General features: G+C 43.8%; 1 protein-coding gene across 1 annotated transcript in view; it reads left to right on the plus strand.

The window, feature by feature from the left end:
- The window catches only part of PLEKHG1 (pleckstrin homology and RhoGEF domain containing G1), a 122,235-nt gene that overhangs the window by 94,012 nt on the left and 9,380 nt on the right, over positions 1 to 18,843 (plus strand). The window contains exons 5-14 of the mRNA XM_056853198.1: positions 562 to 608; positions 1,975 to 2,125; positions 5,295 to 5,426; positions 9,967 to 10,149; positions 10,320 to 10,415; positions 10,661 to 10,747; positions 15,145 to 15,178; positions 16,344 to 16,439; positions 17,592 to 17,630; positions 17,977 to 17,999. Of these exons, the coding sequence (XP_056709176.1) occupies positions 562 to 608; positions 1,975 to 2,125; positions 5,295 to 5,426; positions 9,967 to 10,149; positions 10,320 to 10,415; positions 10,661 to 10,747; positions 15,145 to 15,178; positions 16,344 to 16,439; positions 17,592 to 17,630; positions 17,977 to 17,999 (888 nt within the window). The remainder of the gene's footprint in view (positions 1 to 561; positions 609 to 1,974; positions 2,126 to 5,294; positions 5,427 to 9,966; positions 10,150 to 10,319; positions 10,416 to 10,660; positions 10,748 to 15,144; positions 15,179 to 16,343; positions 16,440 to 17,591; positions 17,631 to 17,976; positions 18,000 to 18,843) is intronic.

Here is an 18,843-nt window from a genome sequence, read left to right on the forward strand (position 1 = left end):
GAGACGGTAGTAAATCAAAATGTATTCTGTGAAACAGCCCTTTTATGTATTTCCCTGGAATTCCAGAATTTCTGGTAGCTGGTGATTTGCTAGAGCAGTTATGAATATGGGCAAACTGCTGTACAGAGAAATGCTTTTAATCATGTGTAAGATGTTTTGTTTTTTCCCCTTTTGAATGCTCAAATACATCAAAAATTGCTCCAAATCTTAGAATGATGAGAAAAGGATGTTACGTTTTGAATACCAAATACATATGACTTTTTTGTTTTCTGGAATAAGATAAGTTGTGCGGTGAACTGTAAATAAAAGCTTGGTGTCTACATTTTTCAAGCAGACTTGTAAATACCACCAATACAGCTTGACTCTTATAGGCAAGAATGGTCTCTACGAAACTTAACAGACTTCTTTATTTTCTCTTTTCAGGCCACATATGAATACATTGCATATTTATAGGCTGGTAGTATTTTAAAAATTGTTTAAAGTTAGTAAGGCTTCAGAATTTCTGAGAAGCTGTGATAAATGCAGATACTAAATAAGCTTCCCCTCCCCTCTTGTACACAGAGTGAAGATTTTCACATATACACTCAGTATTGCACCAATTACCCAAGGTATGAGTATCTTTTGTGTCCTTTTTTCCTTTTCATTTTGTACTTTGGGAAAGTGTTGAAGATTTCTACTCCGCTCTCTATCCCAACCTAACATAATGAATGTGATCATTTTTGTGCATTTAAACTAATCCACAGACATTGAATTAACAGCTAGTTTGTTAACAACAGCAAGACAACGCATTGCCATGTGGTAGAAAGCACATGAAGCCTCTGTGATTGGATAGTTCAGAACTGAAAAGTGGATCATATGTCTGAATTAATCTGTTGGCACAGAGACTCATTCAGTCAGATAAATTTATTGAAAGGTGTTCATTTTTTAATGACATGGAATGACAATGTTAGTGATGATGTTAGACCATTTATATTTGTAATGTGATATGAATGTAATATTTATGAAACACTGACAGAAGGTACCATTTTCTCAGGTGCTTTGATAGAAGGGGCAACGACATGCAGAATGCTTATTAAGTGTAACGATCGCATAGTCATCCCTTTGTGGACTGTACAGTTGTCAAACGTGATGCTTTCACTTATCCTCTACACCAGGGGTGGGGAACCTTTTTTCCGCCAAGGGCCATTTGGATATTTATAACATCATTCACGTGTCATACATAATTATCAACTGAAAAATTAGCCGACCAAGCCCCAAGCAGGCAGCTACCCCAGGTGACCCCCCCTGGCACGGGCAAGCAGGCAGGCATCCAACCGGTGGTGCACTTGCCCACCTGATGGCACAGGATGGTCTGTTGCACCAGCCGGGTGTAGCCATCCAGCCACACGCCGGAGTTGCTCCTGCTCCTCATGGTTGGGGCCGGATTCTACAGCTGGCTCCTGCTATCTCCGCCTGCAGGGATGAAATGAGGACACACCGGCTAAGAACTTGCCCCCCTGCAGGGATTCTGGCCCTGCCCCCTTTAACCCCTCCATTGTCTCCACTTCCGCCCCCAGCCCTCTTGTAGTACAGAGGGTTAATACAGTTTCTTGGGCAGTCCTAGCAGTTCCATAGCTAATGACTCTTCTGCAAGGGGGAAAATAGGTTCCTTTTCTTGGCAAAATAACCTCACATCTGCCTTGAATAGAGGCTATTCCTGTCTGCGGGAGGGGGCAGATTGCCAGTCTTAGATCCTTCTGAGCTAGAGATCGGCCAGGACCCACGAAGGACCAGACCAAATGATTTCGCGGGACTTAAATGGCCCCCGGGCCTGACATTCCTCACCCCTAAAGTGATTTCCACTTAGCAAATGCATGACACTTGTAGCAGTCCAGAGCAGGCAATTCCACTGCTGTCGGATGTATGGATTTGAAACTATGGTTTTCTGTGCAATGAATAGAGAACAACTTTAAAAGCTTTGTGTTATTCTTCCAGGTCTGTGGCTGTACTAACAGAATGCATGAGGAACAAGTCTCTAGCAAAGTTTTTCAAAGAGCAACAAGAAGCCTTACAACATTCTTTACCTTTGGGATCCTATCTGTTAAAACCCGTCCAGCGAATACTCAAATATCACCTACTTTTGCACGTATGTCGTCATTTAAGTTCTAGTTTGAATCTTCTCTCCTTGCACTTTTGTATTGCCCTTCTTTCCAGAGCAAAACTGACTTCCTCACAACAAGCCTATGAGGTAAGTTAGGCTGAGAAAAAGTGGCTGGCCCAAGTTCACCCAAGCATGATGACATAGTGGGAAATGTTTTTATTTAAAATATTTATATCCAGCTTGTCTCCTGACCTATGGGACCCAAAACATCTTACATCATTAAAAACCACGTTAAATCTAAAAACCATTGATTCAGAAATATCATACAGATATAAAGACAGAAAAAGCAAACCATTACTTATTGCTCATCACACTGACTGACCTCCAGTCAAGAATTACTAAAAGCACATTGGAATAGCTCTGCTTTATAGAATGTGCAGGATCTTTGCAAGATTGGAGTGGTCTTGCATTCTCAGGGAGTCTTTTCCATACTGCAAGTAAAGTGAAGCTCCAATGTGTCCTTCCTTAGCTACTTTGCTATGACTTTCAGACACTGTCCTAATACAGAGATGGCAATTTCTGGTTGCTTGTTGTGAAGTATAGCTGGATGTCAGCAGCAAATTGATGACACTCCACACCAAAGCTTTGGAAAATATTTATGTCTGTTACACAGATGTTCATTGACATCAGTACAGACCCCTGCAGAACACCACAGGAGGGATTTTGTGCTGCAGCTTCTAGATCTGAATCCAGATCTCCCAGATCCTAATCTGACACCCTCATCACTACAGCACACTGGCCCTCTTCTACCTTCTTTCTACCCTGTCACCTCCTTTGGTACCTATTGTTAAGATGTACTTTTTCCTTCCCATTACCACCCACACTGTCCTTTCTCTTTGCCCTTTCTCACCCCTTTCTACTTTTTCTTCCTTTCTTTTTCTCCTTCCTGCCCCCATGACTGCCACAGATCCTTTTGTGACACTCTGGTCATTTATTCACGGGTCGCTTTAACCTCCTTTATTCCCTGTTTCAGCCAGGTTCAAAGTAACCCGGGTTGGGGGAAACTGTATGCATTGGCTGGAATGATCAGGGACAAAACTGTGTGCTAATCGAACCATGAATACAGAAAAGCAGTCTCCTAAGCTCAAATCCAGTCCCACCCCTTTAAATGCTCTGTAATTGGCTAACCTCACGAGAGAAGATTTTCCCCCCCCAAACCCAACTGCCGCATAAAAAAGCATTGAAAAAACAAAAAACGGAGCAATCTGAAAGAAGGGGGAGAGGAGAAATCCAAGCCTCATTTTTAAAAAGCCTTTCTTTTGCTCAGAAAGAGCTCTGAGGTAGCAGGAAGCACTTGAATCCCTGCCTCTTTACACACTGCTTCGTGATTGGCTGTGAGAGACGCCAATCTTCTGTGCTTTCCCTGTTTGGCTATCTGCATGCTACCTTGAAGAGGGGTTTGGAAAAGGGTGGGGCGAAGCTCAACCCGAGAAAGTTGTACGCTCGCTCAGTGATTCCGGAATCAGCCAGGATGAACGGTTTGATTCGGGCAAAAGAGGAATGTTTCAAAGCCGGGTTCATTTTGCTTTGAAACAGGGTTGAGCCGACAAGGAATGAGATAGCGTGTGTTCCGAAAAATTTGATCCTGGCTGAAACAGGGAATAAAGGAGGCTTCAGCGACCATGCGTAAATGACCAAAGTCTTGTTTAGATAATTCAGTTCTTTACTGGGATGACTGGTAGGTGCATGAGTGTGCGTGTACACATGGCATGAAACAATCTGAACTTCTAACACAGGAGTACTTGTGGTAAGTAGATGGTCATTTTTTTAACGCAAAGGTTTCATTCCGGAAAGGTAGCCATGTCGGTAGTCTGTTGCAGCAAAAGTAACAAAGGAGTTTTATAGCTCCCTAAGACTAAGATTTATGATGCCGTAATACATTTTCATGGGCTAGAGCTCACTTCATCAAATGCATGATCACTTACTGCATCAGACTGCTTCAGTTTTACTACAGTCTGTGCTTCTGATGTCAGTGGTTAAAGAATCATGAGTGATATAATTTAAATTAAAAACAGTTGTATGTTTCTCAGCCTCTAGATGGTGAGAGCAGCTGGAAATGGAGGTCAGACCAGATTTGTGTGTGCGTGCATGATGGCAAATAAAGTAAATAACTTTATAGCTTTGTGATATTTTCACATTTTTTTATTCAATTGTTTTTATAATATGCTTCCCATTAGATGACATTGATTAAATTTCAGGACCCTCAGGTGTTTGTGGATTCTGTGCTGGCTTCCAACATTAGTGCCTGCTCATTGTTGAAATTATGCACGCAGTATTTAACTTTTTCCTAAAGTGATGAGTGTTCTTCTATCTCATGTACTTAATTGATTGTTACATTATTTTGCCTAATAGCCTAGGTGCTATGTAGACTTCCTTGAATGAATGAGTGAATGAATGGCCTTGGCCTGGCCTGCTCCCTGTAATGATCAAACTGGAGTTTTGTCGCCAGAATTAAAGGCAGGTGCATCCAGACACCAAATGACTGATTCACGATTTCCATCAAGTGTGGAGACATTCTGCCTTTGCAATGCAGCTGTGATGATGCAGTTGTCATAAGACAGGCTTATATAAGTTGCAACCCACAAAATCAAACAAAACCTGTCAGGCATTTATGACAACCCACCAGAGTGACCCACCAAGCTGGTTTAGTTGCTGCACTCTTCCTAAAGACACCGGGAAAAGTGAAGAGCTTTTCTGGCTTCTGGGCAGAAGTGAAGGGGAAGATGGAGGGGATGGGTGGGTAGGTAGGACTGGAGGCGGGGATATTGCATCCAAGATCTGCCACCTGAGACAACTACTTTACTTAGCCTCATTGCAGAGTTGGCCCCCCTTAGCTTCCTGGGAATCAGGGCTCAAATGGAGACTTGAAGGAAAGGAAGAGCTTTAAAAGAAGAGGAATGTATGCTATGAGTTGACCACCAGTGGTAATGTGGGGCTGAAAGAGATTCTCTCACACACAGCCTAAGGATTGGTGGAAGTCTGTGCTGTTGGAATGAACCTGCAAGAAACATTTTAGACCAACTAAACAGGTTGTCTGTAGCTGGAGGGGGCAGCTGGGTTTCACCTATTTAATGGATTGTACCTGCCAAATTGTTTGGCTGCAAGCCTCTGGCAGTTTATAAATTATTTTGTTCTTCATTGGCTTTTTTTCCAGGAGATAGAAAACCACCTTGACAAGGACACTGAAGGTTATGACGTGGTACTCAATGCTATAGATACAATGCAGAGAGTGGCGTGGCATATTAATGACATGAAGAGAAAACATGAACATGCTATCAGGCTGCAGGTGAGTTACGGATGCTTCCTGGTTGTATTTTAGATTTCTCCTTGGCTTTTGCTTAGATGTATTTAGCAACAGCATTATAAAATATTGTGTTTATGCCTTTATCTGCATATTTGCAGATTTCTTTTTCAAATGTGGAGTTTAATCTTGTTGTATGCTTACATACAGTACCAGTGTGGTGCAGGGCTTGGAGAGTCAGGCTAGCATCTGGGAGACCCAGGTTTCAATCCTCACTCTGCCATGGAAGCTTGCTGGGTAGTTTTGGGCCTGTCATACACTTTCAGCATAACATACCTCACAGGGTTGTTGTGAGTATAGAACAGTAGAGAGGAGAACAATATAAGCTGTTTTATTTCCCTATTAGGAAGAAATGTGGGTTAGAAATAAATTGCATCACATGGTATTAGGGGATTTTTTCTGTTGATGTGATCAGCACTCCTGTAAATGCCAGGGTTGACCTCTGGAATGAGGGAATGGTTTGGGCAATTGCTCCCAGGCACCCCTCTCTCAGGCTGTAGAGCCCAAGCAGTCCATTGGTTTACTGAGGGGCTGTGGATGATGCAAAGACAAGGAGGACAGCTAGAATGACACTGGGGAGAGACTCATGATGAATCTGACAAGGCATGGGCTAGAGCTCATTTTAAAATATACTCTGCAGCTGTGATGGTGGTGAAGAAAGAGTATTTCTCTGCTACTGTTGCATCTGCACATTGTAGACCTGTGGAACTCTTCCGAGTGGAGTCTGAGCTGGAGAACCGGGTTTGATTCCCCACTCCTCCACACAAAGCCAGCTGGTTGACCTTGGGCGAGTCATGCTCTCTCAGCCCCACCCACCTCACAGGGTATCTGTTGTGGGAAGGGGAAGGGAAGGTGATTGTAAGCCAGTTTGAATCTTCCTTAAGTGGCAGAGAAAGTGGGCATATTAAAACCAACTCTTCTTCTATTGGGGCCTGTTGGGCTCTGGCCTTACAGGAGGAGGTGGAGTGCTCTGCAGCCCACTGTGTCCGTTTTGCCCAGCACATTGCAGATAAAATCTCTCACATCCATTCCAGCTTTGCTTTAGCAGTGATGGATCATATGGTCCCAGGGTGCCTACATGTCCTGTTGTGTGGGATACATAGAATCATAGAGTTGGAAGGGGCCATACAGGCCATCTAGTCCAATCCCCTACTCAGTGCAGGATCAGCCTAGAGCAATGATGGCGAACCTTTTAGAGACCGAGCGCCCAAACTGCAACCCAAAACCCACTTATTTATTGCCGAGTGCCAATGCGGCAATTTAACCTGAATACTGAGGTTTTAGTTTAGAAAAAACAACTCATACGCCCAGCAAGAACTTGCCCCCCATGCACGCTCTCCAGGAGCAGAGGGCACCAGTTCTGCCATCCCGGCGGCAGTTTCCCGGCAGGGCAGTTTCACCGCCTTTGCCCATTCCCAGGAGCTGAGTGTGACCAGGTGAGCCCTCTGCACGCGGTGCCAGGCAAGGCAGGACAGGAGGCCGCGGGATGCAACGAAGGGGAGGCGGGCAGAGAGTCCCTTACGGGCCAAGCGACCCCCCCCCCCCCAAGCCTGGAAACCGCTGACTGAAGCTCCAGGCTGGGGGTGGGGGGGCAAGGCTGGTGGATTTGGGGACTCGAGGACAGGCTCGATGGATGAAACGGCAAAACGGCGCAGACAGAAAGGTGCCGCTCATTGATTTGCCTTTTCTTGGCACATGTGGATAAGAACATAAGAAAGGCCCTGCTGGATCAGACCAAGGCACATCAAGTCCAGCAGTCTGTTCACACAGTGGCCAACCAGGTGCCTCTAGGAAGCCACAAACAAGACAACTGCAGCAGCACCATCCTGCCTGTGTACCGCAGCACCCAACCTAATAGGCATGCTCCTCTGATACTAGAGAGAATAGGTATGCAGCATGACTAGTATCCATTCTAACTAATAGTCATGAATTGCTATTATTTTTTGCCTGGCCAGACCCCATGGCCCTCGGAGACCCCTTCCAGTTTGTTGCGGGGGCTGCACGGCCGTCCTCTCGCAGAGGGGCTCCTGGCTGCTGACTTTGCGAAGGCAGACCGCCCCCGAGCCTCCGGCTCCTTGGGGCGCCACCCACAGGCCACAGCTCTGGGCTCAGAAGCGGGCCTAAGCAGCGGGGGTTGGCCAGGCACAAAAGCCCGGCCATGGGAGACGCAGCTGGCGCCCTCCGCCCCACAGGCAGCTGCTCCGCTCGCCCCTTCTGTCCTTCCCAGGGCCATGGGGGGGGAGCACAGGGGCCACCCACAGCAGGTGGGGGCCTGCAGAAGGGCAGCGCCCATTCTTGCTCCTCGCTTGGGGTGGGCCCCTTTCTGCTGCCCTCGGAAGGCCCTCGCCTGCTCCGGAGGGGAGCCGGCCTGCACTGCAGCCTCCTCCCCACCAGCTGCCCCGCGAGGGGCGCAGCACAGCATTCCAACGGGCAGGGGCGTGAAAGGAAGCGAAAGGGCAATGGGGAAGTGGATGCCGCCGCGGGTTGGTCTGTCCGGCGGGAGCAGGGCAGCGGAAGGGGGGGAGGGGAGGACAACTTGCCCGGCTCCCAAATCCTTTGCAGCGAGACACGCAAGTTGGTCCTCCCCTCTCCCACCCGTCCTCTTCTTTTCTCCACCCCCACTTCTCTTCCTCATTGTTGGCGCTAAGCTACAGCCTCCCCCATCCGAGGTGGAGATGGGAGGGGCTGAGCCGGAGAGGGGAGCGGGAGCCGACAAACAGCTGAGCTGCAGCTGAAGCTCAGCTGAGAGAGGGAGGGGCCCAGACGCTGACCCGGGAGGCCTTTTGGAGCCCAGGAAATGCAGGACGGGAGGCTCGGGAGGGGGCAGACGTTGCTGCCTTGCGCCCGGCCCTCTCACGCAACGGCAGCGAGCCACTTACCCCCAAGTGCCGGCAGAGTGGGCTCGGCGTGCCAAGTCGGGCACGCATGCCGTAAGTTCGCCAACACGGGCCTAGAGCATCCCTGACAAGTGTTTGTCCAGCCACTGCTTAAAGACTGCCAGTGAGGGGGAGCTCACCACCTCCCGGGGTAGCTGATTCCAGTGTTGAACAACTCTCACTTTTAAAAAAATTCCCCTAATATCCAGCTGGTACCTTTCTGCCCATAATTTAAACCCATTATTGTGAGTCCTATCCTCTACTGCCAACAGGAACAGCTCTCTGCCCTCCTCTACTTTTCAGTTTGTTCAGTCTGAGGATGTGGATGGGATTCTTGAAAGTGTGAGACCTACCATTTACTTGTACAACCCTTGCCATTCCCAGTTGATTAAATCTGCCAGGGGGGCTAGTGGACTGGGTCTGGGAGGTTGCAAATGCCTCCCTGAGAGGCATTTGCTGAGCCTTTCCACAGCAGTTGAGTTCTATTTTGAGTTCTAAATTGCTGTGGAAACGTTCAGCAAAAAGTAGCATTAGAGTAGGACCTGGGAGACCTAGGTTCAAATCTACCCTCTGCCGTGAAGCTCACTGGGTGATCATGGACTTGTTCTCAGCCGTAACCTTCTCTACAGAGTTGTTGTGAGAATAAAATGAAGGAGAGGAGTACCACATATACTGCTCTTTGAAGGAAGGGTGGAAGAAAAATGGATAGAATGAGAGATGCCTGTTCAGGTAGCTCACAAAAATAAATCATCAATGCCACTTCTAAAAAGTACATATATAGTACTACTGAGATTTACTAGATTGATAATCTTGGAATTATAGAAAAAGTATTTGTAATAGGCACCATAAAATATAGTTGAATGTCTGACAAAAGGATGATTGATCTTGATACTCTTAATTTCTTTCACGTTTTACATTGGACACCTGCTTGTACTTGAGGAAATCCTCTGGGTGCCACATTCATAAGGGTCACATAAGCATGCATGAAGGACTTCCATGATCATGTCTGAAAACCTTGTAAGTTGCTTTGTGCTACAGTATTATACATAGTAAATGGAGACAATTGGAGGACTTGGGCCCCAAGTGTTGGCAATCAACAAGTATGCAAGCTAAAAGTACATTGCAGATTGGCAGAAAAAGTTCCTGGCACTTTCCTGCTCTCATAGGCTTCAAAGACCCTTTGATCACAAATGCTTTCCCTCTCCTGCCCATATTCTTGCCACCATGGTATAATGCTCTTTCCCCCTTCCTGTTCCTTTCCATACATTGATCACCTTCCTCACTCATGTTGGACCTTTCGGCCTACTAAGTCTTGCAGTGACGTCTCTCATACAGCATGCCTATTGGACCATATGAAGGTCCCTGTGACAGTGGTTTGTGTGTCTGAATTGGCTATCTTACATTATAATATTACAGTCTGTGGAATGTTGACTAGTTTACCATTTTCTCATTTTATGACAAATATATTTATATGGTATTGTATGATGAGATGGTTACAATAATATTCTTATAGAAGAAATGCTTTTTTACTATCTAAACTATTGAAGGAGTATGATAGTTGCTGTATCATTCTGTGGGGTTTGCCACATGAAATTATGCCATGAGGCAGTATGTTTAATGTGTTTGCTACACTATTCCCCTTCTTCCAGGAGATACAGAGCTTACTCACTAACTGGAAAGGACCAGATCTTGCAAGCTATGGGGAGCTGGTATTAGAAGGAACATTCCGCATCCAGAGAGCGAAAAATGAGCGAACTTTGTTCCTCTTTGACAAACTGCTGCTTATTACGAAGAAGAGGGAAGAGACGTTTACCTACAAAGCTCATATCTTGGTATGTTAATTGTACTGGCTGAGGGAAGGGTAAGAAGCATCATATTTCAGGGCAGAGGAAGGAGTCTGGATGTTTATAAATGTTCAAAAGATAAATATCAAATGCATTTATTTGAACTGAGTGACCCGATGACCAGATTTTCTGTCATGGTTCCCTTCTCTCTGTTGCAGTGTGGTAATCTCATGCTGGTGGAAGTGATACCAAAGGAACCTCTTAGTTTCAGTGTCTTCCACTACAAAAATCCCAAGATGCAGCACACTGTCCAGGTACTTAAATACGATACTATGCCAAAGTGTGTTCCAAAATGTGACATTTTGACAATATGTTCTATGCCTATATCCTGTGGACAGCTGCTAGAGTTTGTACCACATCACAGCTGGAGTCACTGGGAGATGGATCCTCCCAAGCACTCTACCAGTGTTTCTGCCAAAATCTGCCCTCTGTCCATGCCTACCATCATCCTGTCTCTAGCCATTACATCTATTTTGTATTTTCTATTTTTGTGCAACAGGCTAGATCACAGCAAGATAAACGCCTTTGGATTCTTCACTTGAAGAGATTAATTCTAGAAAATCACCCTGCCAAAATTCCAGCTAAGGTGAATAATTATCCATTTACTTTGTAAGATGTGGATTTTTCCTTATACATTTATTCTAGCTCTGTACATGGCACTCCTTCCTTTGGATTGCAGTGTGTCTGGCTTCATGAAGACAGCTCTGGGTCAGACATTGCAGCCCTCCGACACAGTTGGAAAGTGTTTTGCTTAATCAGCAGGCCTGCAATAGGGAGAGGAATTGGCCTTGTGTGCTTGAGGTTGTGCATTCTTGTGGTCTTTTACAGTGTGAGGGTGCATTCTCCATTCTCCAGCAGTTTCTAGGATGCTGCAGTCTAAACTGTTGGGAGAAGCGCCGCCTCCTGGACGCAGGCAAGATTGTGAAGATTTTTTTCTGACTCCAGTAGAAAGGGCTTCCTCTCTCTTTCCCAGTTCTACCCTGTTTGATTCAGTACAAAGGAACCTCACAGGTGTGTTCATGTGTGGAACTGGTCCTGAGTTGTGTACAGATACAGTCCAGAGGACATTTGTCCTAACTCATTGCGTTTTTATCTTGATCCTGTAGTTACGCTTCTGCAGCTCATATACTCAGTTTACTGTTTTGTTCAAAAGTATTTTTGCATGCAAAGCCCCTTCACAATTCTTATCAGTCCTCATAACTATCTTGGGACAAATTGACAAATTCAGTCTTTTCTCATAACTATTTCTTAAAAATACAACCTTATGGATGGAAGAAGGGGGTCTTAGCTGCTGCACATTCATAGCTAAGCACTGGACCTTATTTCATTTCCCTGGAAGTCCAGCTGTCTTGAATTGTTATAAACTGCTCCATTTGGTTGTAGAAGAAGAATTCATTTATTTGTTTAGCCATAGGCCATTACAAAATACCCTTACATATGTACAAAAAGCCCAAAAAAAGGGATAAAATTGCATCAATATACATTTCCTGGATAAAAACTAAGATCGCACTCATTTGCTTTCCTATACAAAAATTTTCTTAATAGCTTCAAGAGCTCTGATCTTCCTGGCTGCAATAGCAAATTGAGACATTCTGAAGGTGACATGCGAATCAGAGTCAGAGAGTAAAAAAATTTTTTAATCAATTTCAGAACAAAAATTTACTCCCTTCAAAATTCCATTGAAGACTTTGGCTCTAGGCTCACTAAACAACAGACATGATAGCACATAATGAAAAATGTCCTCTGGTGATAAAGATTCACAGATACAAGTGTGATGTTCCTTTGTGATTTTATTGTACCGCCCTGTCAGAAAGGCTGAAGGCATGGTCTAAAATCTTAGGGAGGTGAAAGCCACCCTAAGGTTCTGAGATGTGAGGTTAACTAAATAGGAAGATCTAAGATGGTCTTTGTTATAGTTCTGGAACCAGGGGGGAAATTTAGACTCTTGGATTGTTACTTTGTCAATTAAGGCATCCATCCTAAACACCCCAATCACCAAGTAAAGATTTATCTGAAGCAGAATCTAAAAGATCATCAGGTATAGAGTAGCGGTGATAAATGTTATTAATGTGACTCTGGCGGGCTTGGTCTTTTGCCAGTAAGAAATCAAAAGCTTTGCCACCAAACCCTTCTGGCCTGATAGTCCAATGTTTTTTACAATGTTTTATTATAGCGAGATGTGCATGGGCCCTGAGAGATGGGAGACCTGTTTCGGCTCTTATCAGGGCTGCTGGTTTACATTTGGTTGTAAATCCCTATGTATAAATTGGCAGATCCTTTGTCCTTGGATTGTAAACTTTTGAGAAGCTGAAACAGTGTTTTTGGTGCTGAATTGTAGGGATCACCCAGAGCCAAATAAACTGACTTGTTTGAATATCACATCAAATATTGCTGCTGCTGGTGATGTAGTCCTAAAAATATTGTTCCTATTTGTGAAAAGCTATGATCCTAAGAATTATGTCTGTACTCTGCTTCTAGAGTTTTCAGGTGTGCATAGAATTAGGATTGCTCTGAGGAAATTTCTATCTTTCCTTTACCTGTATGCCATTTAAGATGAACTTGCACGAAATTACCAAATGCCTGTTCATCTCAGTCCACTGCTTAATATTTACTGTGTCTTCTGTATAATTGCATTTCTCTATATTCTTATCTACTAAAGCAGCTTTCAGACATCTTCATAGGATCAGGAGCTGAAGATAGCAGAATGTACTTGCATCTATAGAACTGATATAAAGGGAATCTAGCCCCTGGTATTAATCCCTTTCCTAATATCGGCGGAAATAACACTGTTCAAACAACTATAGCTCCTGTGGTGTCTTAAAAGACTCACAGATATATTGCAGTGTAAACATTCAAAAGAATCATAAACTACAAATTGGATTATAATTTTTAAGAAAGGAAGAAGTTTGTGATTATAGGATGTAAAGGAATTGTTGGTGAAGCTGTTGAAGCATGACATTGATGTGCGGCTGGGCTTTTCTAAGGCTGAACTCTTTGATCTCTTTCATAGCTGAAGCTGTACATGCACAACACCTAGTGGGAAAATGTATGAGCTGTTTTTCTAGGCATGCAGACTTAAATGATTTTATGCTATCTTGGTGTGGTTCCAAACCAGTCAGTTGTGATGAAGGGACCATCAGGAATACATTCAGTTATAATGCTGGTTCCAAGTGACACAAATAATTATCTCTAGTTCGGCCTCTGTCCATTTCCCCCCCAGAAGCCTATTTGTTGCTTCCCCCCCCCCCCCCCCGCCCTCCTATTGTGAAACAGAAGCACAATTCTGTGGCGTGGATGGCCCCTTGCACAGCACTTCCCTCATATTCTTGAAATAGCATGTTTGACATGGTTCAACTTTAGAAATGTCTGGAGACCTGCTTTGGCTTCAGCTTGGAGGTGTGCCATTAAGTAACTCCCTGCTGTGCTGGTAAACCCCTCCCTTTCTTTACCTGCAGTCTCCACGCAGTGCAGCAGCAGCTTTTGTTCTTCCTGCAACAACAACAACAAAAGGCACTATAATGATGTTAAGGAATAGCACTATTTTTCACTTGCAACATCTGGGCAGTCCAGTCACTTTTTTTCTTCTTAGTTTAGTTTTCATTACCGAATATACTCGGGTATAAGCCGACCTGAGTATAAGCCAACCCCCCAAATTTGAGGCCAGAAAAGGGAATTTCTTATTGACCCGCATATAAGCCGAGGGTCAATAAGAAATTCCCTTTACCGGCAATGCTGCGCTCTAAAGTGGCGGCCGCCATTTTAGAGGGCAGGGCCCCTGCCCCAGGTCGCCCTCCAGCCGGCCTCCTGGGCCCTCCCGACCCACCCCAACCCACCCCGACCCCAGTGCCATCCAAGGGGGGGAGGGGGAAGAGCCCCTGAACCCCCTACTCACCCGGAGAGGCGGTGAGGCGGCGGCGGCAGCAGCGGCGGCGGTGGCAGCGCGGCCTTCCTGGGCCGGCAGGAGGCCCCTCCAGGCCCCTGCCGGCCGGAGGAAAGCGCCCGGGCGCGTGGGCGGCAGCGGTGCGGCCGGCAGAGGCCTCCTGCCGGCCCAGGAAGGCCCCTGCCGGCTCTGTTAAAGATATTACCTATCAGGTTGCGAGATTCTGTGCCATGCGCTATAAGGCAGAAGAAGCTGTTATAATGACTTTTCATGTTAAACATACTATTTTACCAAGAGTTGATGTAACTAAATTTACGTTTTATTGAGCAAATTTCAGACATTTTGTTTTTAATTACTTATGATATTTCTTTTTGTGGAAGCTGGTCTTTGACCGTAATAAACAAATGTATGTATGTATTATATCTATAACATTGATGACATCATTAAGAATTAGTGTCTTTTTTCAATTTGTGGCTGAAGGAGAAATTTTAATGTGAGAGGGAGAACTTGGAGTTTCTAACTGGAGTTAGCTGAAACTGGGGGGACTCATAAATTGTTCCCTGGGAACTGGATATCGGATTCGTGGATTTTTATTTATTTATTTTGCTTAATAGAAATGTGGGGATGGGAAAGTTGAGAGATTGTGCTATGAACAAATAGTTCAAATTGGCTCATGTTTTTTTAAAAAAAAAGGTTAACAGAGGCATATCTAGTCTTCCCCAGTGATGACAAGATAATCTAGGGGATGAATGATTTCAGTGGTACAGTACCCACTGATGTTTGCATCCTCTATTGTAATTCCACATTCAGCTAATACAGTTTTGACTGATTGGAGCAGAATTGCCACAGTGTGGTGAGAGCTTTGCCTTATTAGGCAATATGTACTATGTGTATGGTTTGTTCTTTCCTAATTTGTTTTTTAAAATAGTCCATTTTATGGTACAAGTGAGATTGTTCTAAATGTCTTAGAAGTAAGTTTGGGAACACTGTACACATTTGCCAAAGTAACATGTGATCATGTCCAGAATCAGATACTAATGAAGATAGTATATGCAGTTTTCATTGAATCCACACAGCTAATCCACAATTTTTTTGTTTTATAGGCCAAGCAAGCAATTCTTGAGATGGATGCTACCTGTAAGTGTGTTTTTTTCAACAGTTAAGAAAGTGTGAGGAAGAAAGAAATAGTATGAAGGGAAAATATGCAGTAGGCATCTGGGAACACAAATATTAGCTATCACCAAGTTTCCTCCTGTTAGGTGACACAGTTGTGATGCTGCATTGTCACTGAAGCCTGGTAGGCTTCAGTTGATGGCGTTGTGCAAGTCACTATCATTTACCTTCAGTCCCTACCTGCAGAATGTTGATGACAACGCAGGCCTACCCTACAGGTCTGTTGTAAGAATTACAGAGATAAAAAGTATGTCTCATTTAGTTTGGCCCAAGCTGCCTGATGCTTGCTTGTGGTGTTGCCGCTGATTGTAGTGCATACAAATAGAGTGAAGATAACTTGTCAAATGCCCAACATGTTTACAAATTTTACATCTCTAGAAGGGAGACCGTACCCCCATTTCATAGAGATGTTTGTCCACAATCATATAAATAAGTCCTATGCTGGGCTGGATGGACCACCGGTCTGATCCAGCATGGCTCTATACTTTATATAGAGTGTTTTCTTGACAATACAGAAAAATGTTTAACTGGATGAATGATGTTTATTACCTATGCTGCCCCAGGCCTAATGCTTAATTGCAGTATAGGAACCTGTAGAACGAGTTACTGTTACCAGGGCTGGGTCAGAACTCAGCTCAGTGTTTTGGCTGCCTTTCTTCACTTCAGACCTTCCTAGGGTTGTCTCCTTTCATCTTTTGTTTTGTCCATCTTCAAAATATGTACTGCCACCGCTGTTTGGCTGCAGCACCACATTAACATGCCATGCTGTGTAATTATATCATCCTGCTCTACTGATTATGAATGATGAACTTACCCAACCATAGCTAAGGTGAAACTTCAGTTAGGAAAAATATACTTAAAAAGCCAGTTAATGTAATTTTTGATAGCAGCAATCCTATAATCATCCAGCCAGTGTAACTTGAGGATAAGACTGGATTGTAAAATAAAGTTTGGTATTTTTCCCCCCACAAAGGCGCTCTACAAATAACATGGGAATGCAAGTTAAGTAAGTTTGCAGAAACAATGTGAAGCACTTGCGTTGTTCTTAGGGAGAATATCTTTTCAAAATGGTCCATCTGATGTATCAAATTAATCCTTAATTACTACTGTTTCTCCCATTTCTTTATAGATCACCCAGGATTCCATTATAGCCCAGAAGGAGAAACTAAAGCACTGAGTAATTCTAAAGAAGGAATTGCCCCTCAAAGGGTGAGAAGGAAATCAGGTAATTACAAGGCTTGCTGTAATATTTTTTTAAAGCTCCAAAATTAAACTTTTTAGTCATTTTTGGCAATAGTCAAGAAATGAGATTAAAGATATTTAAAACTGAGTTTAGATATTACTATCTGGATTAGTCAAGGTTAGGAAATAGGCTTGGCTGCTATTCTCACTAATAGTGCGAACCTGAACAGAGTTCCCTGCCAAGGCAATTGACTTCAGCTGACTTTAAAAGAGTGAAACTGTGCTTAGGATGTCAAGTCGCTTTTGCTGACACCTTGTCATAGAGTTCCATGTAAAACCCAGTTTTGTACGTCCACAGTATGTCTGCTTCCCCATCCACCGGTGCATGTTGAACACTGTTGCATAATGTGACTGGTATGTGTATGTTTGTACATTTTTAAGCTGCTTTTCTCCCTGAGGGGGATCCAGATCAGATTACAGAAATGTCCAGACCATCTAATTTCAACAATATAATGTAAACCAATTTACAAATCCTGGGTGGGACCTAATCACTAGGCTGGCTGTTGTAGGCCCAGACTGTAGGCCACAGGCTAAGAGCCAAGGACCAAGAACTCTTTAGGTTTTACTCTTCAACTTGTGTACAAGGACTTGTGCCTCTGGCTAAACCTGGACAGAAGAGAAAACACAGCTAGCAGCATTGGAGCAGCCTCTTTCCAACTTACTCCTTTGCTGGAAATGTCTGGCACAGCTCAGGCTTATCTTAATTAACCATAATACTAGGGATTTCCATTGCTCTACATACAGTAGAGTGACACTGATATGCTATTGACAGTGCCAATAGAGGAGAGATGGTGGAGAGATGGACAGGGCTGTCCCTACCATGAGCTACAGGTATGTCCCATTGAGATGAAATGGAAGTGACATTAGCTTCGAGGATGTTGAGATAAGAAGGGGAGATCCTTAGACCTCATCATCCACACTTTTTGCCTGCCTTGATTTCGTGTGTTCTTAGGCTTGGTGGGGCAGCTAACCTGTGAAAGCAATTGGCATTGGGCATTAAGAGTCTTCCTTTTGCCCTAAGTCTTAAATCCTCCTTCTTCACCTCTCTTGAGTCACAACAGCAGATTGCTATATGCAGTGATTTCTTTCTAGAAGATAGTAGTGTACCTGAGTTGTTGTTTTTATTTTTTTTCAGAACCGTCATCCAGAACCCATAAAATCATAAAGCCAGATGGTAAGTAATAGTGTCAAAATATGGAACTATAAGTACCTACCATATCATGCAACAATAAATACTTAGCACATAGAAGAGTAATTGCATGTAAATCTCATTAAAAACTGTAGTCCATACATTCTAGAGCAGTAGCTAGATAACTCCGTTATAGCAACAAAGCCATCAACAGTAAGGGGGAAAAAAGACATTTCAGTCTCCCGGTGAACTTGCAGTTGCCCTGCTACAAAAACAAGAAAAATACTTTAAAGGGAGTCTCAATGTGAAACTGCTGGATTCCCATTCAGGTGATATTTGCACAAACTGATACTTAGCATTATTTGATTTTTTTTATTTTTTTAAATTTCAGAAATGGATCCAGACATACAAAAGGTAAGCTATATACATTTCCCCTCTATGAAATGGCACTATTTGTTATTCAGATCCATAATACTGAATTACTTTAGTTTTAGAGGTTTGTATATACCTTGTTCTTCCTATAATAATCCCAGTGGTGTCTACCCCCTCAGATTTACACTTCTACTTTTTTTATACTGTGCACAATTTTAACTTCTTTTTTTTACTGTAAAGGGCACAGGGCTAACTTGTGCCTGTGGCACAAAATACAAATGGTTCCTTCACATATAAACATTAAACAGTCTGGGGCATAATCCGCCAGGGAGCTAAGCAATCCGAACTGAAATGAAGGGGATTGAACAAGAATGTGATACCTTATGCTCCAAGGCTCAGAAGATCTGTCTGTCAAAGGGCACATTCTGTAAGAAGTGCTACTACTACGCACTCATGTGCTAGTTCCAAGCCCACAGGGTACTTGAAGATGGTTGCTTTGCACTTAATTGACTTTTGCCTCTCAGGGTTATGGTATAAACCACTTGTCCTACTCTGAACGTTACAAACTTGGTTTTCTAACCTTTATACAAATAAATATTGAACTTGGGCAACTGTGTATACAGTTTTCATCAATTTGACCGAGCTAACAAAAATCGAGGAGGGGAGAGAGCTTTTTAGGATGTTCTGCAGGTTTGTGAAACAGCTGGGGTTAATTTCTGGTAAAAGACATTAGACAAAACTGACAAGCTGTCCTGAGGGCTGGACCCAAGGATGCAGTGGCACAAATTCATGCGGAGGAAGAGGAGGAATAGAATAATAGCTTGGAAGAGGGGCAGTATGAACCTATTGTTCAGAGAGATAAAATGTGTGTGGGTTGTGCTAGAGA

Source organism: Euleptes europaea, chromosome 7 (genome assembly GCF_029931775.1).
Source record: "Euleptes europaea isolate rEulEur1 chromosome 7, rEulEur1.hap1, whole genome shotgun sequence".
In the NCBI taxonomy this organism is placed as follows: domain Eukaryota; kingdom Metazoa; phylum Chordata; class Lepidosauria; order Squamata; family Sphaerodactylidae; genus Euleptes; species Euleptes europaea.